Source organism: Calonectris borealis, chromosome 4 (assembly GCF_964195595.1).
Source record: "Calonectris borealis chromosome 4, bCalBor7.hap1.2, whole genome shotgun sequence".
Classification (NCBI taxonomy): Eukaryota; Metazoa; Chordata; class Aves; order Procellariiformes; family Procellariidae; genus Calonectris; species Calonectris borealis.
Window position 1 is genome coordinate 31,866,522 of NC_134315.1, and position 24,533 is coordinate 31,891,054.

Below are 24,533 nucleotides of genomic sequence, written 5' to 3' on the forward strand. Positions count from 1 at the left end.
GCATAATCTTCTTTTAGCCAGGACTTGAGCATGGCCCTAAAATTTTATTCATACTAATTTCACATCAAAGTTATCATCAGTTTTCAGCTTTAACCAATGGCACTAAGTTGTTATTGGAGTGTTCTCAGCATCTGTTTAAAAACCTGCTGTCCTCAGCATCTGTTTTGTTTTGTTTTGCTGAACCTTTAAAAGTGACAGTACTCCTCACTTCTTGTTGAATTAACTCCTCAGTACTGTGAGCTATTATCAGAATGAGAGATAAAAATAATTTTCTTACTCTATTGCATTATTTGATGGAGATGAGTATTTTTCTTCTGACTTCTTCAAATCCTTGCTCAATCTTTTTCTGGAAGGAAATACTATATGCCTGAAACGGTTATTACACACCTGCAGCAGCAACTTGTCTAGAATTAAAATGATAGCTTTTAAAAACAATTTTACACAAGTATTGTGCTAATTTTTTTCAACTTCTGACTTTTCTCTCATGCCCATTGGGGACATGTGAGTGTGACTAATGTATGCTGACCTAGTAGGTTTTTTCAATTTTTTTTTTCCTAGGGAAATTTTCAACAGTATGGATTTACTATGTGGCTAGATTGGTTTAATTTATGTAAATTATTGCATGTCTTTATCCTTAAATACTTGCAGAGAAAATTTGTGTTGTGTAAAGATGATAGATTAGAAGTATGTCTAACACCTGACTTAAAATTTCAGTAGTTTGTATTAATAAAATTAAATTATTTTAATGAATTATTGCCAAAATAGTGTTTCATTTTTAGATTAAATCTAAAAATCACGATGAATACTTCTATTTCAGTACAAAACCTGCTGTTGGTTTCTGTGGCAGCTATGTAGAAACTTTTTCTACAGAGCAGTTATCTTCTACATACACAGTTTACCTGTTTTTCTTCCCTGAGGCTTTTAATTTTGTCTTTTTCCTCTCAGCAACCGAGGCAGAAAAGAGGGTGGCAGAACCCATGACTTACTATTAAAATGCAAATGTTTTCATTATAGCACAAAAGTCCTTCCTCAGGCTGTGACTAGAAAACTTCCAGTTGTGGAAAAACATAGATTGTTCTTTTCTTCCCAATGTTACATGGATGAGAAGGGACTGTGTTGAAAATGCAGGTATCACTTTTAAAGATACAAGTACCAGCTGTTTCCATTTCTATTAAGTAGAAATAAGCCTTCTAAAGGTTACTGAAGATAGAAAGTATAAAATCCTATGCAACAAAACAGTTAAAATTAGTATTACTAACTGTTCCTAGTATTTGGTGTGTTGATAAAATGTTTGGCTTTCTTTAGATTTTTGAGCAAGTATTAAGTGAACTAGAGCCTTTGTGTCTGGCGGAACAGGACTTCATTAGTAAATTTTTCAAACTACAGCAACATCAGAGCATCTCAGGAACAACAACGGTATGACTCTTAATTCTGTCACTGAAGTAAAAAATATTGAACAGGCCTCATAAGAGACTTGTTTAAAAGATAACTTCTGAATTTATCTGGCAGTAATGTGATCCAGGTGATCAGTAATTTGTTTTTCTCCATTAGCTGGCAGAATCTTTATTTTTGGCTGACCAATACAAAATCTATTAAAGAAGGACTGACATGTTTCTTTTGCCATGGCTTTGTTTCTTCATAAGATCACAATAAACACTTCATCGTGCTACGTAGGCAGGCAGGGGGGAGTAATTGTGGAAAGTGTTGTATTCTGGGGAACGTGACCAGAAAACTGCCAGCACCTTGCAAACCACTGTGTTTGCTACTTAGAGGCGGGGAAGGAGGGGGGAAAGCTGCTAATTATGTTGGTTTTGTCAGATACACTTATCACTTAAATATAGAATTGGAGACAAGCTTTCAGCTTCCTGTATATACATTCCTTGTTCTTACAGAATGAAGCGGAGGAAATGGATGGAGGAACTTTATCCCGTTCATACACTTCTGGTGTTCCACAAACAATATCATCCGAGTATGTGCTGCTGTTGTATATTATTGATACTTAAGCCTACATGTGAATTTATTTGGCATATAAAACTTTTTTCTCTATAATCAGAAATTGTTCCCTTTTAGTGAAAATGAATAATGAATTCTTAATTTGTACCTGGGCACTGAATGTGTCAGTAAATATAAAAAATTTTGTATATAGGATAGGATGGATGTTTCTGTCTATAGTAGTATAAAAAAGGATGCTTAAGTCTCTAATAGTTTGCAAAGTGAAACTAGGCGCTGTAATATATAAAATATGCTTTGGAAAATATGCTTAGCAAAGTTCTGAATTTGAGTGCATGGCAGCTTCCACACAGAAAATACTTTTGGGAATATTTTATACCTGTGACTATTGATTTTTACTGTGTGGCGTTGGCATTTCTTCCCTTAGCAACATTCTGAAAATCATGAGACTTGTTGAATGCAAATGAGACTACCATATCCAATAAATTTGTCCTAAAAATGTTATCAAAAAACATGTAAAATAGCCTAGTAAACTGTCAGAGTAATATTTTTATCTTATGCATTTTTAATAGGAAGGACATGATCCGACAAATGATGACAAAAATATTTCGTTGTATTGAACCTGAGCTGAATAATCTTATAGCGCTGGGGGACAAGATTGATAGCTTTAATTCCCTTTATATGTTAGTTAAGATGAGTCATCATGTATGGACAGCACAAAATGTGGACCCAGCTTCCTTCCTCAGCACAACACTTGGAAATGTCTTGGTGACTGTCAAAAGGAACTTTGATAAATGCATTGTAAGTTCTTTAGTTATTCTGATTAAGCTAACTATAATATAGGAAGCCCACTGCTACCCAGTTTGATTTTGCATTTCTTTATAGTTAAATTTTTGCTTTTAATTTGAAGTGAAAATGAGTAACTTTATTGCTCTTCTACTGGCCACACCTTCAAAAAAGATAAACTAATTGGTGGTTGTGTTTCTTTTTCCTCTCCATTCCAGTTTTCTTCAATAATTAGCTATTTGTAAGAAATATGACCGCTCTCTCACTGCTGTGAGCTAGTTGTAATTTGACTCTAGGCCAACATAATAAGACTGACCATTCTTGATCAGTTTAATGCTTAAAATATTTTGAAGCTGATTTTTTTTTTTTATTATACTCAGAAATAAAATTTCAGTAGAATATTAAAGAAACTTCCTGTAGCAAAAGGAATTGTTAGCTTGGCTGAATCAGAAAAGCAAATTTCCTTGTTAGACTATAGAACGAAAATTGTTAATTGCTTCTGGTGGATAAGTTTTTGGGTGTTTTTCTTGTTTTTTTTTTTTTCTTAATACTAAGTAAGTAAACAAAGAATAAAAGCTGGAAGATTTTACATGCCCATCTTCCTTTTTTCTTTCCGATTATTTTATTTCTTAAGAAATTTTTGAGGGTAGAAAGGGAAGAAGACTAAGTAGATATACTAATTGAAAGATAAAATTATTTCCATGTTTAAATAAATGTCAGTTTTTTCAGTATGTCTGCATTTTTCTTTTCTTTTACTAGTTGTTACATGGTCTGGAGTCATATATTAGAGGCTAACATCTGTTCTTGTTTTAAATTTAAGAGTAACCAAATGAAGCAGATGGATGAAGTAAAAATCTCAAAGAAGAGTAAAGTTGGGATCCTTCCATTTGTTGCTGAATTTGAAGAGTTTGCAGCCCTCGCTGAATCAATTTTCAAAAATGCAGAACGACGAGGAGATCTAGATAAAGCCTACATAAAACTTATTAGAGCTGTTTTTGTCAGTGGTAGGTCTTCTGAGGTTGTCATAATTACTAAAATGATTGCTTCTTCGTATTTATATATAATTTTGCTCCAACTAACATCATTTTTTTTTTTTAAGACTCTCTATTGCAAGCTACATGCCTCCTATTGTGCTGAAATTTTAGTTATCTCTGTTATCGGTAGAAAAGCAAGTGTAAACCTTTTGATTGTAATATACTTTTTCAGAGCAAACTGTAGATATTTCCTTTTGTACATACCTGTAAAGTAAATTTCAGTTATGACAGAGGGAAGTGATTAAGACTCTGAAGGAAGAGAGGAGATGACAGCAACATGACGTGCTCAATCTGAAGTGGTTTCCTGTCTTTTCTCCGCCAGTGTAGCTTAAACGAGGAGATGAATCTGGATGGGATCCCTTGCATTTGGCCCTAATACTGTTTCTCTTCACAGCCCTGTCTAAAATAAATCACTTGAGTTCTGGCTATGAATTTGACCCTTTCTAAGCAGATTAGGTCCTTTGTGTCCTAGCCTGACACAGCAGAATGTCTCTCCAGTCCTCCCTATTTTCCCAGCTATAGTCTGGAAAAACAGCAGCAACACCCTTATTCTACTGGTTTTATTTAACGTTTAAAAAAAAAAAAAAAACCAAAAAACAAAACCAAAACAAAACCAAAAAAAAAAAAAACCCAAAAAACCAAACATCAAACAAACCAAAAAGCAGGGGAAATATGGAAGCCAATGAACTCTGGAAAAATTGTCCTTCTTTTAAAATGGGGGATACGGATGGGTGGACCTCTCCGTGCTGATTTACCTGCAAATTTTCAAACAACTCCACGTATAGTAATTCCCAACCACTGAGACTTTTAGGGGAAGATTGAGCAAGAGGAGACAGTAGAAGCAATAAAGCTAGTTTGAGAAATTACAGCATAGTGGTTCTGAACATATTAGGAAATCGTGAAGAGGCATTAATTCATAAAACAGTAGACCAGAGTCTATATGTAGTCAGCAGGAGCATCCCAGCTGATAGGACAGTAAATTTTGAAAATGTTTTTTATTTGATTGCACCCAACTTTTCTGTCCTTAAGAATTCACTATTCAAGTGATAAAACTAAGCAAACACCAATAGACAGGCAAAACCGTACAATGATAAAATAGCTACTGTAGGAAGAATTTAGAAAAGCATGTTTTAAAAGGGGTTCAAAATGATGCCAGGCAAACACCGAAGAAGAAACAAAATCTCTTTCAGACAAGTATAGAGCAAACTTAAAGAACAAAGAATCATGATGGAGGAGGATAAGGGATAGAAGTAAAGAATGAAGATGAAACAAAGTCAAAACTGTGTACAAAATCAGTGCAAGCAGTGTGTTTAATGCAGTAGGACGTTTAATTTACAAGTAATGTTTGAAACAGGTCAGAAAGGTGTAGTACTTCAGGTAGAATTGGGGGGGGGGGTGGTTAGAAAATTATATGGGAAGAACAAAATTGGCAGTAGCAGGCTTTTCCTACTTGGCAATTCAGTGTTATGACTAAAATGAATTTGTGATCTTTATTGATACTTTGGTGCCCAGGATCACTTTCATGGTGGGCACCCTGGTAGTCTCAGCAAAATGATTAATGGATTAACAGGCATAGAGACTTAATTGTGCTCTTTGTTGAAGCCATCCTCTTTCAGCCTGCTTTTAGGTGCAATAAGGGAGTGATGCGTAGAATTTCTTTTGTCTGCCTTGGGGTTTTTTTGGGGGGGGGGGGGGGGGGGGGGAGGGGATGAAAGTAAGAGACCTATGTTTAAGATTATCCATTTTTATTATTAAATTTGGGGATTGACAGTAACTTTGACCATAAAACTAATAAGCTAAGCAAAAATTGAGAGACTGGGAAGTAAATTTTAAAAAACCCACTACCTTATTGAAGACTTTGTCCTAGCAAAGAGGGGAATGAGACCTTTCTTAAATAGTTCTGTCATGTGAAATTTATTAGGGAAAATGAAAGCATGCTTGTAAGCCTCCACAGAATGTGGGTTGTTTCTCACTTATGTAAATAACTGTATGTAGTCACTATTTTGTATCTTTTTATAAGTGATTTTTTTGGCATACAAATTTCATGGTCTTAGAGCCTGTACATATCTGTTTTTTCTTATGTTACAAAATTCCTTTTCTGACAGTATTATGGTTATTGGTTACGTTTTTCTGAATTTGGTTGTCCTTTGGTATTTTAAGTCTTTTGCTTCCTTTTTCTTTCAGTTGAGAAAGTAGCTAATGAAAGCCAGAAAACACCCAGAGATGTGGTCATGATGGAGAACTTCCATCATATTTTTGCAACACTTTCTCGCTTGAAAATTTCTTGTCTTGAAGCTGAGAAAAAAGAAGCCAAACAGAAATACACTGATCATCTTCAATCTTATGTAATCTACTCACTCGGACAGCCTCTCGAGAAATTAAATGTAAGTATATTTGAACTTATATACATTTAAATGTTACAGAGTAGTCTTTCTCAATCGTTCAGTTTGCACTATCTGACCTCTTTATCACTGCATCTATCAGAATTAGACTTAAGCATGCCTGACAAGAGTACTCTACTCATGAGGGTAACAGTCTTGGATGAAAAAAAAACCAAACAAATTTTTCATGGCAATGAATAGTACTGACTAAACATCAGTTGTGTCTTAAGCGAATGGTTTTGAGGAAGAAAAAAGCGAGGGGAAAAGTAATCAGGAAGTTTGGGATAAATGTCCCCACCTCAAATGCAGAGAAAATTACTGTAGTTTCTGAACTGTTGAACAATAAGAAAAGTTTTAGGAAAGTTCTGTCTGAAGTTGAACTAAGTGTTAAACGGAATGCTGACTTAGGTTCATACTCAGAAGAAGGGGCAGGCAACTCAGGAGGACTACAAGGATGTCATGAGGTTATGCAGAGAGAAAATCAGAAGGGCCAAAGCCCAACTAGAACTTAATCTGGCTACTGCCATAAAAGACAATAAAAAAAGTTTCTGTAAATACATTAGCAACAAAAGGAGGGCTAAGGAGAATCGCCGTCCTTTATTGGATGTGGATGGAAACATAGTGACAAAGGATGAGGAAAAGGCTGAGGTACTTAATGCCTTCTTTGCCTCAGTCTTTAATAGTCAGACCAGTTGTTCTCTGGGTACCCAGCCCCCTGAGCTGGAAGACAGGGGCAGGGAGCAGAATGAAGCCCCCATGATCCAAAGGGAAATAGTTCGCGACCTGCTACACCACTTAGACACACACAAGTCTATGGGGCCAGATGGGATCCACCCAAGGGTACTGAGCGAGCTGGCGGAAGTGCTCACCAAGCCACTTTCAATCATCTGTCAGCAGTCCTGGCTAACCGGAGAGGTCTCAGTTGACTGGAGGTTAGCAAATGTGACGCCCATCTACAAGAAGGGCTGGAAAGAGGATCTGGGGAACTACAGGCCTGTCAGTCTGACCTCGGTGCTGGGGAAGGTTATGGAGCAGATTATCTTCAGTGCCATCACACAGCATGTACAGGACAACCAGGTGATCAGGCCCAGCCAGCGTGGGTTTATGAAAGGCAGGTCCTGCTTGACCAACCTGATCTTCTATGACAAGGTGACCCACCTAGTGGATGCAGGAAAGGCTGTGGATATGGTCTACCTAGACTTCAGTAAAGCCTTTGACATGTTTCCCACAGCATTCTCCTGCAGAAACTAGCTACTCATGGCTTGGATGGGTGTACTCTTTGCTGGGTAAAAAACTGGCTGGATGGCTGGGCCCAAAGAGTTGTGGTGAATGGAGTTAAATCCAGTTGGCGGCCGGTCACAAGTGGTGTTCCCCAGGGCTCAGTATTGGGGCCACTTCTGTTTAATATCTGTATCAATGATCTGGATGAGGGGATCGGGTGCACCCTCAGTAAATTTGCAGATGACACCGAGCTGGTCGGGAGTGTTGATCTGCTCGAGGGTAGGAAGGCTCTGCAGAGGGACCTGGACGGGCTGGATCGATGGGCTGGGGCCAATTGTATGAGGTTTAACAAGGCCAAGTGCTGGGTCCTGCACTTCGGCCACAACAACCCCATGCAACGCTACAGGCTTGGGGAAGAGTGGCTGGAAAGCTGCCCAGAGGAAAAGGACCTGGGAGTATTGGTCGATAGCCAGCTGAATATGAGCCGGCAGTGTGCCCAAGTGGCCAAGAAGGCCAACGGCATCCTGGCCTGTATCAGAACGAGTGTGGCCAGCAGGAGTAGGGAGGTGATCGTCTTCCTGTACTTGGCACTGGTGAGGCCGCACCTCAAATACTGTGTTCAGTTTTGGGCCCGTCACTACAAGAAAGACATTGGAGTGCTGGAGCATGTCCAAAGGAGGGCAACGAAGCTGGTGAAGGGTCTAGAGCGCAAGTCTTATGAGGAGCGGCTGAGGGAACTGGGACTGTTTAGCCTGGAGAAGAGGAGGCTGAGGGGAGACCTCATCATGCTCTACAACTACCTGAAGGGAGGTTGTAGCGAGGTGGGTGTTGGTCTCTTCTACCAAGTAACAAGCAATAGGACAAGAGGAAATGGCCTCAAGTTGTGCCAGGGGAGGTTTAGATTGGATATTGCGAAAAGTTTCTTCACTGAAAGGGTTGTCAAGCATCGGAACAGGCTGCCCAGGGAAGTGGTTGAGTCACCATTCCTGGAGGTATTTAAGGCGTGTAGATGTGGTTCTTAGGGACATGGTTTAGTGGTGGACTTGGCAGTGCTAGGTTAACGGTTGGACTGCATGATCTTAAAGGTCTTTTCCAACCTAAACAATTCTATGATTCTGCCCACTGAATGTTTTCCACTGTTCGTTTCTTTTTCTATAAGCAGGAGTTCAGCCATTCATTTTCTGAAAAGTCCAAGATGTATTCGCTTTTTGAAAATTAAAATGCTTTATTGCTGCTTCCCACTTGTTGTGGGTTGACTCTGGCCAGCACCTAAGCTGCCACTTAACTAACTGCTTGCTCACTCTCCTCTCCCCAAGCAGGACATGGGAGAGAATAGGAAGACCAAAAGTGAGAAAACTTGGGGGTGGAGACAAAGACAGTTTAATCAGTGAAGGGGAGAGAGAGAAAAAAAAACCAAGGCGACGCAAAGGCAGTTACTCACTACCTCCCACAAGCAGACTGATGCCCAGCCAGTTTCTGAGCAACAGTCACCTTGAAGACAACCACCACCCCCGCCCCCTCCTCTAACCTTGATTTTTATAGCTGAGGATGATGTTACATACTATGGAATACCCTTTGGCCAGGTTTGACCTGTTCAGCAATAAACAAAACATTGGTGTGTTATCAGCCCTGTTGTAGTGGTTTAACCTGGCAGGCAGCCAAATACCACGCAGCTGCTCACTCACTCCCCCCGCCCCCCAGTGGGACGGGGAGAGAATCGGAAGGGTAAGAGTGAGGAAAAACTCGTGGGCTGAGATAAAGACAGTTTAATAGAACAGAAAAGGGAAAATAATGATAATAAATAATGATAGAATATACAAAATGAGTGATGCACAATGCAATTGCTCACCACCCGCGCTGACCGATAACCAAGTAGCGATCGCTACTTCCTGGATCACGCCTACCGTTCATATACTGAGCATGACGTCACATGGTATGGAATACCCCATTAGCCAGCTGGGCTGGCTGTCCTGATTACGTTCCCTCCCGTCTTGTGTACCTAGCTCAGTCAGTAGGCACGGGAGCTGTCCTTGGACTAGGAGGGCACTTAGCAACAACTGAAAACATCAGTGTGTTATCAACATTCTCCTCATACTAAATCCAAAACACAGCACTAGGAAGAAATTTAACCCTATCCCAGCCGAAACCGGGACACCTGTTTTAGCCACAAATCCAAAACACAGCACCATATGGGCTGCTGTAAAGAAAGTTAACCCCATGTGGCTCTACATGCATGTTCATAGGCATACTTCCCTCCTTTTTTATTATGTTGAGCCAACTGGTGCGGGGCAGTGAGAAGAGAGGGCAATTGGGAACAAATATTGCCGTTGTGTAATTATGGTTTAAGCAGAGAAATTCCTATCCAGATGCTTACGCAGTTCATCCGAAAGATCCAGTATTTTCCCAAGCTATGGCCTCATTGAGGATTTTGAGGCTGATTCAATATTAGTTATAAGGTTGCAAAGAAAAGCTTGATTGCTTCTAGAAATTATTGATTTCAGTTTTACACTAGTACTTACGGAGTGCTGTATTGTTGGGCTGTGCTTTAATGTTTATGGCTGAGCACTACTTCATGCCCAATGGGGGGAACATACAACACTCATCAAGCAGAATCAAGACTTAACTGCACATATGCTTGTCAAATTAAGTTAATTAGTTTAGATTTGTGATAATCATTAATGCTGTTATTGTTTGTTAGCATTTTTTTGAAGGTGTTGAAGCTCGTGTGGCACAAGGTATACGAGAAGAGGAAGTAAGCTATCAACTGGCTTTTAATAAACAAGAGCTTCGTAAAGTTATAAAGGAATATCCCGGCAAGGAAGTGAAAAAGGGCTTGGATAATCTCTACAAGAAGGTAGATAAACATCTCTGTGAAGAAGAAAACTTACTTCAGGTAAACTAAATCATGGCTTAAAAACCTTGTACTGTTTACAAAAAGGCCCTTACTGCTTTAGCATATGTATTTTGTGAGAAGTGCCTAGCTTCAGCGTAGATCTGAAAAACCATGAATTTTGAGCTGAGTTTTTTATAACCCCGCTCTGATGCTATTTGTTGTAACATTGATTTGAACTGTCGTGGTAGAGATAGAGCTCAGAAAGAAACTTCATGATTCTCTAGGTGTCCATTAATGGGTGATCTCTGTTCTGCAAAATATACTGGAAGTAGGGAGAACTAGATTTAAATGAACTGTTAACCTAATAGGAAATTTAGCTGGTACACTATAGCAGAAGATACTTTCAATTACATCTTTTCTGATATTTATATTAAGTTTTTTCTTATACTCTGTAAACTTTCTCACTGGAGTAAATGATAAGTAGATTTAAGAGTTAAGCATGTATTAACAGCTTTTTAAAGTCTGAAACGTGAATTACTAGCAGGGTTCTGGTTCAGGGTGTTTTCTTTAAAGACAAAAGCAATACCTCTTTTTAGAGGGTAAGGGCAACTTCCTCCTCTTTACTATTTTCTGCTTTGCAGATTCAATAGGAGTCCTGTAAACATTAAAGATCTTAAACTTAATGGGTAAAAAACAACTTTTTTTTTTAATGCAGCAACTCAGTTTACTGATTTTGTTAGCAAGCTTTAGTTTTAAAATGACACCTGAACTGAGAATCAGTTAATAAGCCAGTGTTTTGTAGTTCACATATAGTGTATTGTGCCAATTGACATTTCCTAAAGTTTGCTTTCTTTGGCAGGTTGTGTGGCATTCCATGCAAGATGAGTTTATACGACAATACAAGCACTTTGAAGGGCTGATAGCTCGCTGCTATCCTGGATCGGGAATTACTATGGAATTCACTATACAGGATATTTTAGACTACTGCTCCAGTATTGCACAGTCTCATTAAGTTCTAGAAAGGGAAAGACAAGACAAGCTAGCAAAGTTTGTGCCTGTGTATAAGGGAATCAAACACTATAAATCTGTTTGTTTTTAAAAGGTGGATTTCCATGTGTATGTGTAGTTAACTGCCATATATGTCAAGTTACACTCCTGCTTCTAATGTCTTACACTCCTGAAAATGAAACCTTTGGGGATTTGTTGCTCTTCTACTGGGTTGAAGTACTGTTTGAAAGCATTAATTCTGTGAAACACTTTGGATATAGTTTTTCCGTTCCCCTAATGTTCAGATACTTTTATTTATAATCCCTTCTCTTGCTAAAGGCAGTAAGCACTACCTTCATAGTATGCAAAAAGGATACTACTGTTTTCACTAATATTTTGCATCTTGGAAATCATGTAAGCATTAAAGACTATAAAATCTTTTCCCTTCCTCATTCTAGAAAGTATGGATGTGGTATACAGTGGGAATACTGAATTCATGTTCTGAGATGTAAGGTGACTATGGCTATAATTCTTAATTAAACTGTGTTCATCGTAGCCTTTATTTCTATGGACTGTTATTTCAAAAAGGTGAAAATGCAGTTACTTCCATTGTTTTGTCTCTGGGCATTGAAGTAGAATTGCTCTATTTCTCGACAGGCATTTTTTTGTTCCCTTTAGTAAGTATAATCTAGCATCAGTATACTCTCACCTCATGTAACCCCTCACTCCTCCTGGAGCTTCAGCTGCCTGTGATTCAGGACCTAGATTTTCTGTACAGCTTGAGGAAATTGGTAAGTTGTTGGATAGAACAGAAACAGGCACAGTAAAGGTAAACATGCAGACAGAGGTAAGATTTTGGTTTTTGAGATGCAGATGCAAGAATAAAAAACAACAGTAATATAAGAATGTTGCAAAACTCGGAAGGAAAAGCTAACCTGCTAGATAGCAACTTGGCAACATTGAGGCACGTGGATTTGGGTGAGCATACTAACACTTCAGTCTTGTAGCTCGTTAAATCCTAGTTGTCTTTTGTTTACTAATAAAATACTTGATCCAAGTTGTATATAACCTACTTACAGTGTCTTTGCACGTGACAAAAAGTAGCCAAAGCAACAACAAGGGGAGGTGAGGGTTATGCTTGGCAGAAATTCCCTTTCAACTACTGTAGACAGCTTATAAAAGAACTACCTGTCACTTTTACATCAGACGCTTCAACCCCTGAAGTCTGGCCACAGCAGCTATTCAACAGGCAACTATACTACAGGCAGTAAACGTAAAGACGACCCTCTGGAAAAGGATCACGGACGGCGGCGGTAACATCCGTCCCTCCCCTCTGGCTGCCCCAGAGCTAAGCTGTCGTCGTAGGCCGTTCCTCCGCACGCATACACCGGCAGACAGCTCCTCACTCAGCCCAACGCTAAGCCTTGTGTTAAAGTCCCCAGTGCAGCACCGGGGGTCAACACCCTCCGCTCCTAGCCCAGCCCGCGTATTTCAGCCTCGGTTGCTCGCTCCGAGGCAGCGGAGAGCCCCCCACGCTGCCGCGTCGGGAGGCGCTGTCGGAGGGCCAGGGGGTCCTCCCCCGCACGCCGCGGCGGCAAACGGCCGGCAGCGCAGGCGCCGTACGTCACCCTCCCCCCGCCCCTCAGCGCGAGGGCTGCCGGTCTCACGGGGAGGGGCGGGGCGGCCGGCGCGGGCGGCGGTTGGCTCGGCCGGCCGCGGGTGCAGGCGCGTGCCCCGTTGCTGAGGTGACGGGGCGGAAGCGGCCGCTGCTCCGCGCGCCATTTTCAAACGGCCGGTGGGGCCTAGGCAGCTGCGCGGGGTCTGCGGCGCGGGAGCGCCAGCCCTGGGGAGCGCTGTGGGGGCGCGGCGAGTGGGCAGGGCTCGTGCCCGCCGGGGCGGGTGTCCTGCAGGGGAAGGAGGAGGGTACTGCCGGCGGGACCGGGGCTCCTCGCAGGCGGGCGGCGGCGGCGCTCAGCGGCTAGCTTGGGCTCCCGCGGTCCCGGCAGCGGCCGTCGTAGCAGCCCTGAGGACAGCGTAGCGCTGGGCCGCTTCCGTCTGTCCTGCCCCTGGGGAGCGCAGGTTAGCCTGGGCAGCCTCCCCCAGCGTCCGGCCTACAGGCTGGTCTCTCGTTCCCTCGGGGTTCTGCAGCCCCTCTTCCCCGCCGGAGCTGCACCTCTGCCGAAGCCTCACTGAAACACCTCGGCTACTCCTTAGCGGCTCGCCCTGCAAGAATTTGCTTTTAACGGTACGTCTGGTAAGACCGACCCGGAGGGAGGGTGGAAAAAGTACAAATAGACCTGTTTAAAAAGGGACTGGCTGCCCCCCGAAGGTACAGATTGGGGTTGCTGAAAGGTGTATAAAGCTTCCAGTTTGGGGAGATAGGTGATGAGCAGGCTCATAATCGATAGGGTTCTCTTGTACTGTAATGTAAACTTACAGGTTTTGGTGACTTTTTAAAGAGACCTGTTTTTCTAGAGCAAGAGTTGTCTTTTTATTGGCAAAGTGGCAACATTTCATAGCAAACGTGGTGTATGAATATCTAGTCAGAAGTGAACTCCCAGCAAATCAACTTGTAAACAGACTTTGCGAAACAAGCGCAGGCTCATTCAGTATATCTTGAAAATAATGTTGCAGTAACGGCATTTCACAACACAGCCTTCAGTGTCCATGGACTGAATAGAGGCATGTATTAGAGCATTACTATAGTCAAATGGTTGGTCCGCTGGGTGCCTTTTTTACCCGGGTGAAAACAAACCTAGCTCTTTATAGCAGAATGAGTGATGTGACCAGCAATTACAGGACAGGAACAGATGTTTTGTAAACATATTTCACACACACGCAAAAAGCCTTTAGCATATCAGTTATGATGAATGAAAAATGCATTTTGGTATTTCCCAGAACAGAGACTGGAAACTCCATTTCATAATTGTCTTTGGTGTTACAGACTCAATAAAGAAATTGATTTCATAGCATACCAATTTGTCCTTGCTAATTTCTTTGTGTTCCATTGTCAGCTATGAAGTTTTATCTTTCTCCCCCATAGTTCAATGACCGTAGTATGTTTTCCACGGCCAAGATAAATCTTTGCTCTGCTTTTTTATTATTACATTTTCTTATTCATAACACAAGTGTTGCATCTGGAACAGTTCTTAACCTATACTCACCATGAATGTTGCTGCATTGTTTTCGGACTGAAAGGAGGGCTTCAATGTGCTAAAGCTTTGTATTCCACCTGTAATGATTAGTGTAATACCTATTAAAATTGCTTCTTTCACACAATTTTATGCAAATTGATTCTATACTTATAACCTAAAGGAACTGGGTTTGAAGTTCCGTTATTGCCCATCTTTCATGTCAATGTTTAATTTCAGTCATTAGTGACTTAGAACAACGGGGAACAGTTCATAGGTGCTAAATATGTCTATTTCGTAAACACCTAGGTCTTCAAAAGACTGCTCACAACCATTCGAGCATGTCACAAAATGAAGCACATGAGCATTGTCATCTTATATGAACAAAGGAGGAACAAAAAATGAGGCTATTGGCTCTGAGTATCTCTTCTGTGAATAACTGAAAGATATGCTCATTTAGACATCTTGATAAATCTTTGTCTGGAAATGCCTGATTTAAAGTACCGTTTAATTTTCCCTTCTTGTTTGTTTATCTGATTTTCTGTTTTTCATCTAAAATGGAAATTATATTTTTTTCCTTGCGGCACTAAATTACATGAAATATTTAGATAATGAATGATATTTATGCAGCTAATGTAGCCTATCTCATGGGAAATACCAAAGTTGTTAAGAGGGCTTCTTTCCAGTACTTTGCAAATTTACAGACAAATCTAGTAAGTTCAACATACCTTTCATCATGACTCAATCGTGATTCACAAGGCTAAGTTTTTTTAAAGAAAAGGATATTCTGGATAGAGTTGACTGGGTAAAAAGGATGTAGAGAACTTGGATTTCCAAAAAGCTTTTGAGAAGGTTCTCTACCAAAGGCTTTTAAGAAAGCAGGTCTCTTTCAGAAATGGAGACAAGGTCATTTAATAGCTCGCTAAGTGGTTAAAAGAAAGTGTAGAAAGTACTACCTTACGGTGAATGTGCAGAAGATTTTCTGCTGTTTAACACTGATCAGTGATCTGAAAGAATGGGTTAAACAGCGAGGGACAAAATTTGCTCATTATATGGGTGTGTTAAGAGTAGTCCAGGGGCTGCAGAAGGGTATCACTGGACTGAGTAATAAAGCGGGAGTTAAGGAACAGTGTTAATAAAGGTACTACACATAATGGGCTCTAAAGTGGCAGTTACCGCTCAGAGAGAGACATGTTAGTGTTACTATGAACGCATCTAATTGATGCTTTAGAGCAATCAGAAAGGCAAATGATAAGTTAGGAATCATTATGAATAGTGAAGGTACAGCAAAGGATCATTATGGCTGCTGTATGGCTGCTCAGAGTCATCTCAGTCTCAGAAAGTGTGTAAAAGGGACAAGCTGTACAAGCTACTGGAAAACTTTAGGAAAATAGATTTGCTAAAGATGCCATCATGAATGACTGAAAGCATGAATAAGGAATGATTATTTAGTATGTCTTACAATAAAAAGAAAAAAAGGGACACAGGCACACCCCCATGAATTTATGATATACTTTTCCAGTCATACAGTTAAAATCAGGAATTCATTGCAACAGTCTATTTTGATGTTAAGGTGCAAAAGATTCAAGAAAACAGTTAGACATGTCTAAGAAAGGTCTATCAGGTACTATTATAATGATTTAAGTTCACCTTTAGGCCGATCAAGTCCCTGCACTATAGGCTTATAGAAAGAAAAGGTATGTAGGAGTAAAATTTGGCTCGTGTTTTTTATGTTTTTATACTCTTGCTGTGGCCACTGTCAGAGACACGGGGTATTGGGTCAGACTGATCTTGGATTCAGCTGAATCAGTACAGCAGTTCATATATTCATTTTATATTTCCAGAAAACCAAATTTTCCTGGCAGAGAAGTTACTGGATACTTTTTGATGTCATGATAAGACTAGTGATAAACTTTAAGTTTAGGATATGAGATTTGTGCTGTGCTTGTCTGTATTGATAGAGGTCTGGAATTACTGACACATAATTTCTTTCCAACAAAGAGTGCATAACTTTTTGAAGATGTTAATATCTGTTTTAAGCTCTCTCAAATAACGACCCCCAATTCTCCTTCTTACTTTCATTCCTGGACATCTTTTGGACTTATACTGCAGCTACTAATTTCCTGGACTAATTTTGGATCAGATGTGGCTCTCGGGAATATAAGATAACACCCTTTCTTGTTTGATTCCAGTGGCAATAACGTCTTGAATTAAAAATTCCCAGTCTTTAGGAAGGAGAGTGATTCAACCAGAAAGCTGTTGGTACCTCTCAATATTACAGTATGTTTAGGTACCTACACCTCACTTAAACTTCCATTGCTGTGATGAGGAAGATCCTGTATCTACTTCCTAGCCACAGTTACTGGAATGCTAACATCTGTCCATTTATTTTCTCCACAGTTACTGTACAAAAACTATTCCCTTACAAGCTGTGACACAGTTTTGTTCTTGATGTTTCTTCTGTAAAACTTTCTCAATATGATTAGTAGAAAAATCTTTCTCTTTCCAAAACACAAGCTATTAAATCGAGTCTGATGAAAAATTTTAAACTAATTTAATCTTTTTAACTGATACAGTTCTTAACTCTTGAGCCCATCTTCTCCTTACCTGTAGTAGTATAAGATGTATTCCCGAGACTCAATCTAGACACAGTAACACAATCACTGTTTTCCTGAATTCAACACCGAATCCTCAACATAAATGCAGAAATACTAAGGTCTCATCACTTTTAGCTTTAATCTTTGACTGCCAAAGGAGAACGAAGAGCATTTAGTACACATTAGTACATTGACTTCCATTTAGTACATTGACAGTTACCATTTAGTGGAAGGAAGTGCGCCGCCGCCTCCTTCAACCATCCCAGTACAATACGTGAGGGATTGTTTTCCATGCCATTGCCTAGTTAATATCTCAACATCCTGAACCTCTTCAGACAAATATTTTGGCAGTACCTGGAACAGATGCTGTGCTCATAAGACTGGTGATTTTCTCTCATCCATGGAGCAGTACCTGGCAACCACAGTCCTGTTGCTAGACTTATTTGTAGTGTTTTGATACAATGAGATGAAATCTTACTTTCCAGCCTCAGACATGAGAGAAACTTGCATGTTTTCTCATTTGATTATTCATAAATAATTTTATTTTCAAATACCTGCATATATTTTTTTAATATCTTTTTAAAATCTGGGGGATTGTGAAACAGCATGGTTTAAATGATATCTATGTTCTATCCCCTTCACATGAGATGCAAACAATGCTTCCTCAGATTGGTAGTTTGGCTGCTTAGGTCTTTGCAGTCAGTAGGTTAATACTGAAACTTCTGAAGAAATGTGAAGGAAAATGTTTTACAGAAATAACTATTTTTAAAAAATATTTTTAACTATTGAAGAATGTTTTCACATATTGAGGAGCATCAACTTTAGTATTCCATTTCTTTTCTCATTCTATCTCTAAATCCAGAAGGATATAACAATGTAAAAATTCTTCCTCCCCCAAATGTACATGGCAAAGCCAAAATTCTCATCTGGATTCAGATACAGTAGTGCTGATCCAGCCCTTTTTAGATCAGGTTAGTAATAAAAAGATAACTAATCAGTCAAAAGAAAAAAAAACCCTCTGTATTTTCCAGAAAACAGTGCAGGTAGGACTATAGTACACTGGTGGTTTTTTTCTTTCCTGTTTTCTCTCACAGAAAAAAGATGTTCAAAGTTAATCTGTCTTCAAAATTTTACACATTTTATGCAATTTTACAAATGGTTGGCATAAGTTAAGTACTGCCTTGTAAATTTTGAAAGTAAGATTTCTATATGAAAGAAAAAAGTATATGGAGTTTTTGAGAATAATCTGTCAATTTGCGTTGTGGAAGATACCATGATGACCATGATTCAAAAAAATCAGAATCTACTTCTTAGTCTTCCCACAGAAAGATCTTTTCAGAGTTCAGTTCTTACACACTGGAAAGAAAAAATTATGTTCATACTCTAAGGTGTTAGGAAAGAGAGAACTAATTGCCAAGGCAAATATTTCTTTTTTAAAGAAATATATAAATATGTTTAAAACTTCTTAGTTGCTCTATGATTCTCTTTTGGTTTACTTAAATTTTAAGGACATGCTTATGCACTGTATTTCCTACACAAAAAATGGTTTTTCCATTACTTTTTTCTGTATTATTCCTTCTTTAAAGGACAAATGCTGTAACAGACAATCTTTTGCAGGTGTCCTATTTTTCTTGACTGTAACAAAAGCTGCTTTGGAGGTGTGTTTACAATGACTACAACTGCAGAGCGAAGGTTCATTAATCTCAGGAAACGTCTAGATCAACTGGGCTATCGGCAACCGTTGGGAGTGGAGAGTTTACCTTTGGTGGAAAAGCTTTTTAGGTATTCAAAAGGAGATTCATTAAAAAGCATAGTAATCATATAGTAGGTATTGTTTGATTTTTGACATATAAGGGAGAATGCTTAGTCTGAAGAGTATTTTCAAGATTATTTTCAAGATTATTTCAGAGCTAACATTCAGTTCCTGTGTATGATGAAGTCAAATGGGTTTGCTTAAGTGATGAGAACATCTTAAGATTTCATTTAATTTAGTAGAATTGTTTCTAAGGATGTATGGTCTAGGAAAATTCAACATTTCTAACCTCATAAGAGAGCCAAGAATAGTCACCATTGAAATGTGCTTAAAGGACACACCCTTATAACTGGTTGTATAAAAAATAATCCCTGTTGTCTGTACTGTGACTTAAAATAATACATTCACAACTCGGTTTTTTATGATCTCATTTGGAGAAGTTTAAATTTGCTATCTCTGCAGTTTTTACAGGACACGTAGCAGAAGAAAAACAAATTTTCAGGTGACCTTCTTAATATATCTGCTGTTTCATGGCTTTGATGTGATTATGAACACAGTAATTTCCATAGTAATCTGGTTATATTTTGCTAAACCTGCAAATGTAGGTATTCTGGTTCTGTTGCTCTCTAATACAGATGGAAGAACCATAGGTAGGCAGATGTGGAGTAATCTGCCTTCAACATTAAGTCTCATTCTGGTGTCTAACAGATAGGTTTAATCTCTCAATTACTGACTTTGATATTATTTTCACAAAAATGTTTATAGCTCTCTTACGGAGCTTCTGATCTCCATATAAATACTAGTAACCTTCTGGCCTTTTTAATTCTTTACTTCAAGTTTCTTCTGTGGTAAGAAGGAAAAAAAATGGAGAAAAAATCATCTTGCCAATTTTGAATATCTCACTTTATGTAGAAAAGAGAGTTTATTGAATTATCAGATGTAAACTCCTGATATGCTTTCTAAATATCTTTGTTTTTTATATTTGTCCTGTCCTTTCCTATTTACTTTTTTTTAGGTGAGTGATTCCTCTCTTTCAGTTTCTCTTACATGAATGTTCTCTTTGCCTTTCTTTGAACCCATTTGTTCTACAGTTAACATGGTCTCAGGGAAAGGGTTTTGTTTCTCAGGTCGTAATAAATATTTGCACCTGCAGTGTAAAAGCTGATAACATTTCTAACATGTCTGATGCTCCTTTATTCTAGTGACCTAGTTCATACAACTGAGAGCTTGCGCAGTGCAAAGTTATCTGCTGGAAAAACTGAAAAAGAATGCAGCAATTATGATGCTATTTTGGAACCTTATAAAACAGAGAATGCTAAACTTACCAGGGAAAATAATGAACTACATTTAGAAATATTAAAACTGAAAGAGCAATCTGATCATCATCTTAAAGGTAATATAAAAATCATGATACTTTTTTTTAATCCTTCCATGCCAAAATAAAATTGCAGCCAAGTCCTTGATCTACAGATTCATTAATCTGTACTTATAAGTGAGAGTGAGTTGTGATTGACTTTGGTGCTTTTAATGAATTAAGGCTCATGTGCAGACATTTCTTTTGTAGTTAAAAAGCTTCCGAGGTCCTGCAGATGATTGTTTAATCAAACATGAAAATGTTAGAACTTTTTAACATATACTTTCATACCTTGAAATCCTACTTTTTAATTTAAAATGAAATACTGCTGTTAAATGTGTTTTATTTGTATAACATGTATAAATATATATTTTTGTGTGTTTGTGTGTACATATATACATATATGTATGCGTATTTGAAAATTTCATGTTATGGAAAAAGAATATAGGATTCTCTTTATACCTGTTTTGGTGCTGCTAGCAAAAATAATAATGAATAAGAAAGATAATATTGCTTTTTCTCTCCCTTGAAGATTTGAAAGCCTCCTTAAGGAGGGTTGAACATGAAACCGCAGATTTGAAATTTCTGAATAACCAATACGTACATAAAATTAAAATGCTGGAAAAAGAGAACAAAGCCAAAACTGAAAAAATTCAGCAGCTTCAGGAGAAGAATCTGCAAGCAGTGGTGCAAACACCTGGTAAGTGTAAATAATCACAGATATTTTAACTTTTCTCTGGGCTTTTTTTGGCTCTTCAGAACATAGTCTTGTTTTTCCTCTAGGGAGAGAAGTTACTACAGTAAAATAACTATCCAATAGAATAATATTACCTTTTGAAAGTTTTGGCTCTGAATTCAGTCTTTTTCTCTGTATGGAAGAAGTTTCATTAGCGTATCACTTGTGTTAGGGACAAATTTGAATACAAGCTTAGATTCAATAGAAGACTATTAAGTTAAAATGTGACTGGAAATCAACAGTTATTTTTATTTTTTTAATGCTGCACCTAATTTAGTCAGGAGCAGGTTGTTTGACACTTGAATCGTTTTGACAGCTAATTGATGATGTGTAAGTGACTAATTCAGATTTTTTTTAACCAACATTTAAAAGTACCAAGATGCAAAATATGTCTACAAATAAATATTCCAACCGTCTGAAAGCTTACAGTATTTAAAGTGTCTTTTGATAACTTAAAATGTTCTGGATGTTACTTTCAGGTTAATTTCTTTCTCCAGGTTTTCCTTTTTCTTAATTGTTTTTCAAGCTAAGGGAAATAGTGAGAAGTATTTTGTGAAGTTTTGAAATTGTCTTTTCTTTCCAAGTCATTGAATTACCTATGTATTTTTGGCATCTGAGGGACATTAATAGTTAGTTAAGTGAAATTAAAATTCCTTTCTATTTTTTCCACACCTTTCTGCATTTCATGTCCTTCGCTTCAAAGATGCCATGTTACATTTTTGTCTATCTTTCTGCATACTTGCCCCTTGGTCACCAGTCTTCTGGGATTTTTCTATACTACATCATCAAATATTGTAGTTCTTATTTAATTGTGTGATGAAGAGTAATTGTTCACTCTGGAAATAATACTATGTTTTGCTTTGTTTTTAATATAATGTTACCATGCAAGCATAGTAATTTTGCAACATTCATTAACTTCACTTTAAATGAAAATTGTTCGTTTCGCTTCAAGAAAATAATCTAGTAAGAATTGTTTCAGGTTTTTTTCCCCAAAATTCTATTTGATCCATTTATTTTTCTTTCAAAGAAATAACCTACTCTGCTTGATATGCTTAGGATATTCATTCACTGAAATGACAATAGGATAGGAGGAAAAAAAACATTGCTAAAGAATGCAGAGGTTAGTTCAGTCGTAAAATAGTTCTTAAATGTGAAAACAAAATGTCTTTTGTGATGTTTTAATTTAGCTTTTTTAGTGAGGTAAATCACTAACAGATTCAACAAGTTTGAACTGTAGAATATTTAGGGTCTTAAACACTGAGGAAAATTACTTATACTGAACTTTGCATGTTTCCGTATTATAAAACTGAACTTTGACAAAGCTGATACTAACCTGCAAGAATGGTGTTGTCTGGAGGGTACAAATTTTATCAACTTATTACAGTAAGATTAAAATGGTTGAAACATGCCAGTTCAGAAGCAGTGGAATAAATAGGAAGTGTCATTTCGTATTAAAGAAGACGACTCCCTTGCTTTCACTCCAAGTAATAGGCATTTGGGTTTGGGCTTTTAGGTGGCAGAAAAAGAAGCATTCCCTTCAGGCGTCAACGCATGCAGATAGACCAGCCTGTCCCTCCATCAGGTGTTAGTGCCTATCCAGTTCCTCAGCCAGAGGACCCTTATATCGCAGACCTTCTTCAAGTGGCTGATAATCGGTAATCTAAAGAACTTTTAAATTTTGAAGTATAGGTGTTAAATATCTGCAGTGATTTTCCAACCCTCACCCTCCTTCTGCCTTTCAAATTTGCCTCAAACAAAATAGGATTTTGCTTAATGATTGACAGTGCTGCCTGTGACAGAGTTGCAATGGATATTTAATAAGCTGCTTATTTCCTTAAAGGATATCTCTTAAGATTTCTATACTGGTCTTACTGTTATACCTAATTTTAGATTGGGTATTTTGGAAAAAAGCTAGGTGTAATATTTTGTATAGGAGTAAAGTGATTCTTCCTATTTATTTTGGAAGACTAAAATATTCTTGTAATACTATTTTTGACTTGGTAACCCGTATTATGAAAGGTTCAAGTCAATTCTTTTTTCTTATTTAGAATATATCTGTAGAGAGTTTACATGGCAAGGTGTTGGCAGTGGGGGGACTGCAGGGGTGGCCTCTCTGAGAACAGACCAGCGGCTACCCTGTGCTGGACACAGCCATTTCCACCTGGCTTCAAAACAGACCCACCACGGGTCACAGCTGAGCCCATCAGCCAAGTTCCCTGGGAAAATGTATTTAAGAAAGGGTAAAAAACGATGCTGCACAGCAGCAGTGAGAGGAAGGAGTAAGAAAAATATGAGAGAAACAATCCTGAGGACACCAAGGTCAGTGAAGATGGAGAGGGTGGAGATTCCCCTGCATCCCACAGAGAAGACCATGGTGACGCATGTCGTCTGTGCAGCCTGTGGAGAACACCACATCAGAGCAGATATCCACACTGCAGCCCATGGAGGACCCCATGCTGGCGCAAGTGGATATGCCCTGAAGGAAACTGCAGCCCGTGGAGCAGACTCCTGTCAGGAACTGCAGCTCCTGGAGAGGAGCCCACGCAGGAGCAGGTTTTCTGGCAGGAGCTGTGGCCCGTGAGAGACCCACGCTGGAGCAGTCTGTTCCTGAAGGATTGTATCGCGTGGAGATGACCCATGCTGGAGTGGTTCATGAAGGACTGTATCCCATGGGAGGGACCCCACGCTGAAACAAGGGAACAGTGCGAGGAGGAAGGAGCAGCAAAGCTGAAGTGTTACGAAGTGTTATGAACTGACTGCAGCTCCCATTCCCCATCCCTGCTGCACCACTTGGGGTAGGGGGGAGGTGTATGAGTCAGAAGTGAAGCAGTGAAGTTGAGCTTGGAAAAAAGCAGAGGGTGGGAGGAAAGTGTTTTTAGTTTGTCTTTGTTTCTCACCATCCTACTCTATTTTAATTGATGATAAATTAAATAAATCTTCCCCAAGTTGAGTCTGTGTTGCTCATGACTGTAATTGGTAAATGATCTTCCTGTCTTTATCTTGACGCATGAGCTTTTTCATCTTCTTTTCTCCCCCATCCTGTTGAGTGAGAGAGCAGCTGGGTGGGGGTCTGGCAGCCAGCTAAGGTCAACCCACTATAATATCTCAAACAACAGCTTCTGCATTAATATTTTGTATGAACAAAACTATTTTTTTGTTAAATATTTACATTCAGGAGCAAAGAGAAAATACTAATATTGAATTGTTGTGTACGTATGATTCTTCCATGAATCCACATAAACAGTATATTGCTACATTTCAGAATTCATGAACTTCAGTCAGAAGTAACAGAGCTACAGGAAAAACTGGAGATATCTGAACGTGGAATGAAAAATTATAGCAAACAGGTATGTTTACAGATTTTATTTTTATTTTTATTTGGCTGTAGTAGCCATTGAAATGGCCTTGATTATAATTTGTGTTTCAACCTCATTGGGCAAGAATTGTAGGGCTTGTGAAATACAATTATTCTAACTCGCCTACGTTGAGCTATTTCTCTCTGCTTTTGGAGACAGCAGCAATGATAAAATACTTGCCCACTGCCTTTGCTGATATATTTTGTGTATTAAAATTACATTAAATAAGCTAAACTTGGTGATTATAAGTAGAATTTGTGTATGTCTAGGGTTTTTTATTGCAGAAGCATTAACTGGTCCAAAATAATAATTTGATCTACAGATATCTTAGGATAATTTTTTTCATTGTTTGGACTGGTTATATTTTTTGAATTTTTGATTTTTTGGAAGTTAATTTATGAACAACAGTTTTTA

At 38.7% G+C, this 24,533-nt stretch overlaps 2 protein-coding genes across 13 annotated transcripts in view; both read left to right on the plus strand.

The window, feature by feature from the left end:
• EXOC1 (exocyst complex component 1) overlaps positions 1 to 11,747 on the plus strand; it is a 34,887-nt gene extending 23,140 nt beyond the window's left edge. For 10 of the 12 annotated variants that reach the window (XM_075149129.1, XM_075149132.1, XM_075149135.1 and 7 more), the window contains 7 exons: positions 1,306 to 1,416; positions 1,893 to 1,969; positions 2,523 to 2,751; positions 3,557 to 3,740; positions 5,955 to 6,154; positions 10,071 to 10,265; positions 11,065 to 11,747. In XM_075149129.1, the coding sequence (XP_075005230.1) occupies positions 1,306 to 1,416; positions 1,893 to 1,969; positions 2,523 to 2,751; positions 3,557 to 3,740; positions 5,955 to 6,154; positions 10,071 to 10,265; positions 11,065 to 11,217 (1,149 nt within the window). In that variant the 3' untranslated portion in view covers positions 11,218 to 11,747. The remainder of the gene's footprint in view (positions 1 to 1,305; positions 1,417 to 1,892; positions 1,970 to 2,522; positions 2,752 to 3,556; positions 3,741 to 5,954; positions 6,155 to 10,070; positions 10,266 to 11,064) is intronic. The other 2 variants (XM_075149139.1, XM_075149140.1) reach the window with 1 other exon arrangement.
• Positions 11,748 to 13,113: 1,366 nt separating this feature from the next.
• CEP135 (centrosomal protein 135) overlaps positions 13,114 to 24,533 on the plus strand; it is a 41,481-nt gene continuing 30,061 nt past the window's right edge. The window contains exons 1-6 of the mRNA XM_075149141.1: positions 13,114 to 13,437; positions 18,538 to 18,702; positions 19,876 to 20,066; positions 20,560 to 20,727; positions 22,277 to 22,418; positions 24,026 to 24,110. Of these exons, the coding sequence (XP_075005242.1) occupies positions 18,590 to 18,702; positions 19,876 to 20,066; positions 20,560 to 20,727; positions 22,277 to 22,418; positions 24,026 to 24,110 (699 nt within the window). The 5' untranslated portion in view covers positions 13,114 to 13,437; positions 18,538 to 18,589. The remainder of the gene's footprint in view (positions 13,438 to 18,537; positions 18,703 to 19,875; positions 20,067 to 20,559; positions 20,728 to 22,276; positions 22,419 to 24,025; positions 24,111 to 24,533) is intronic.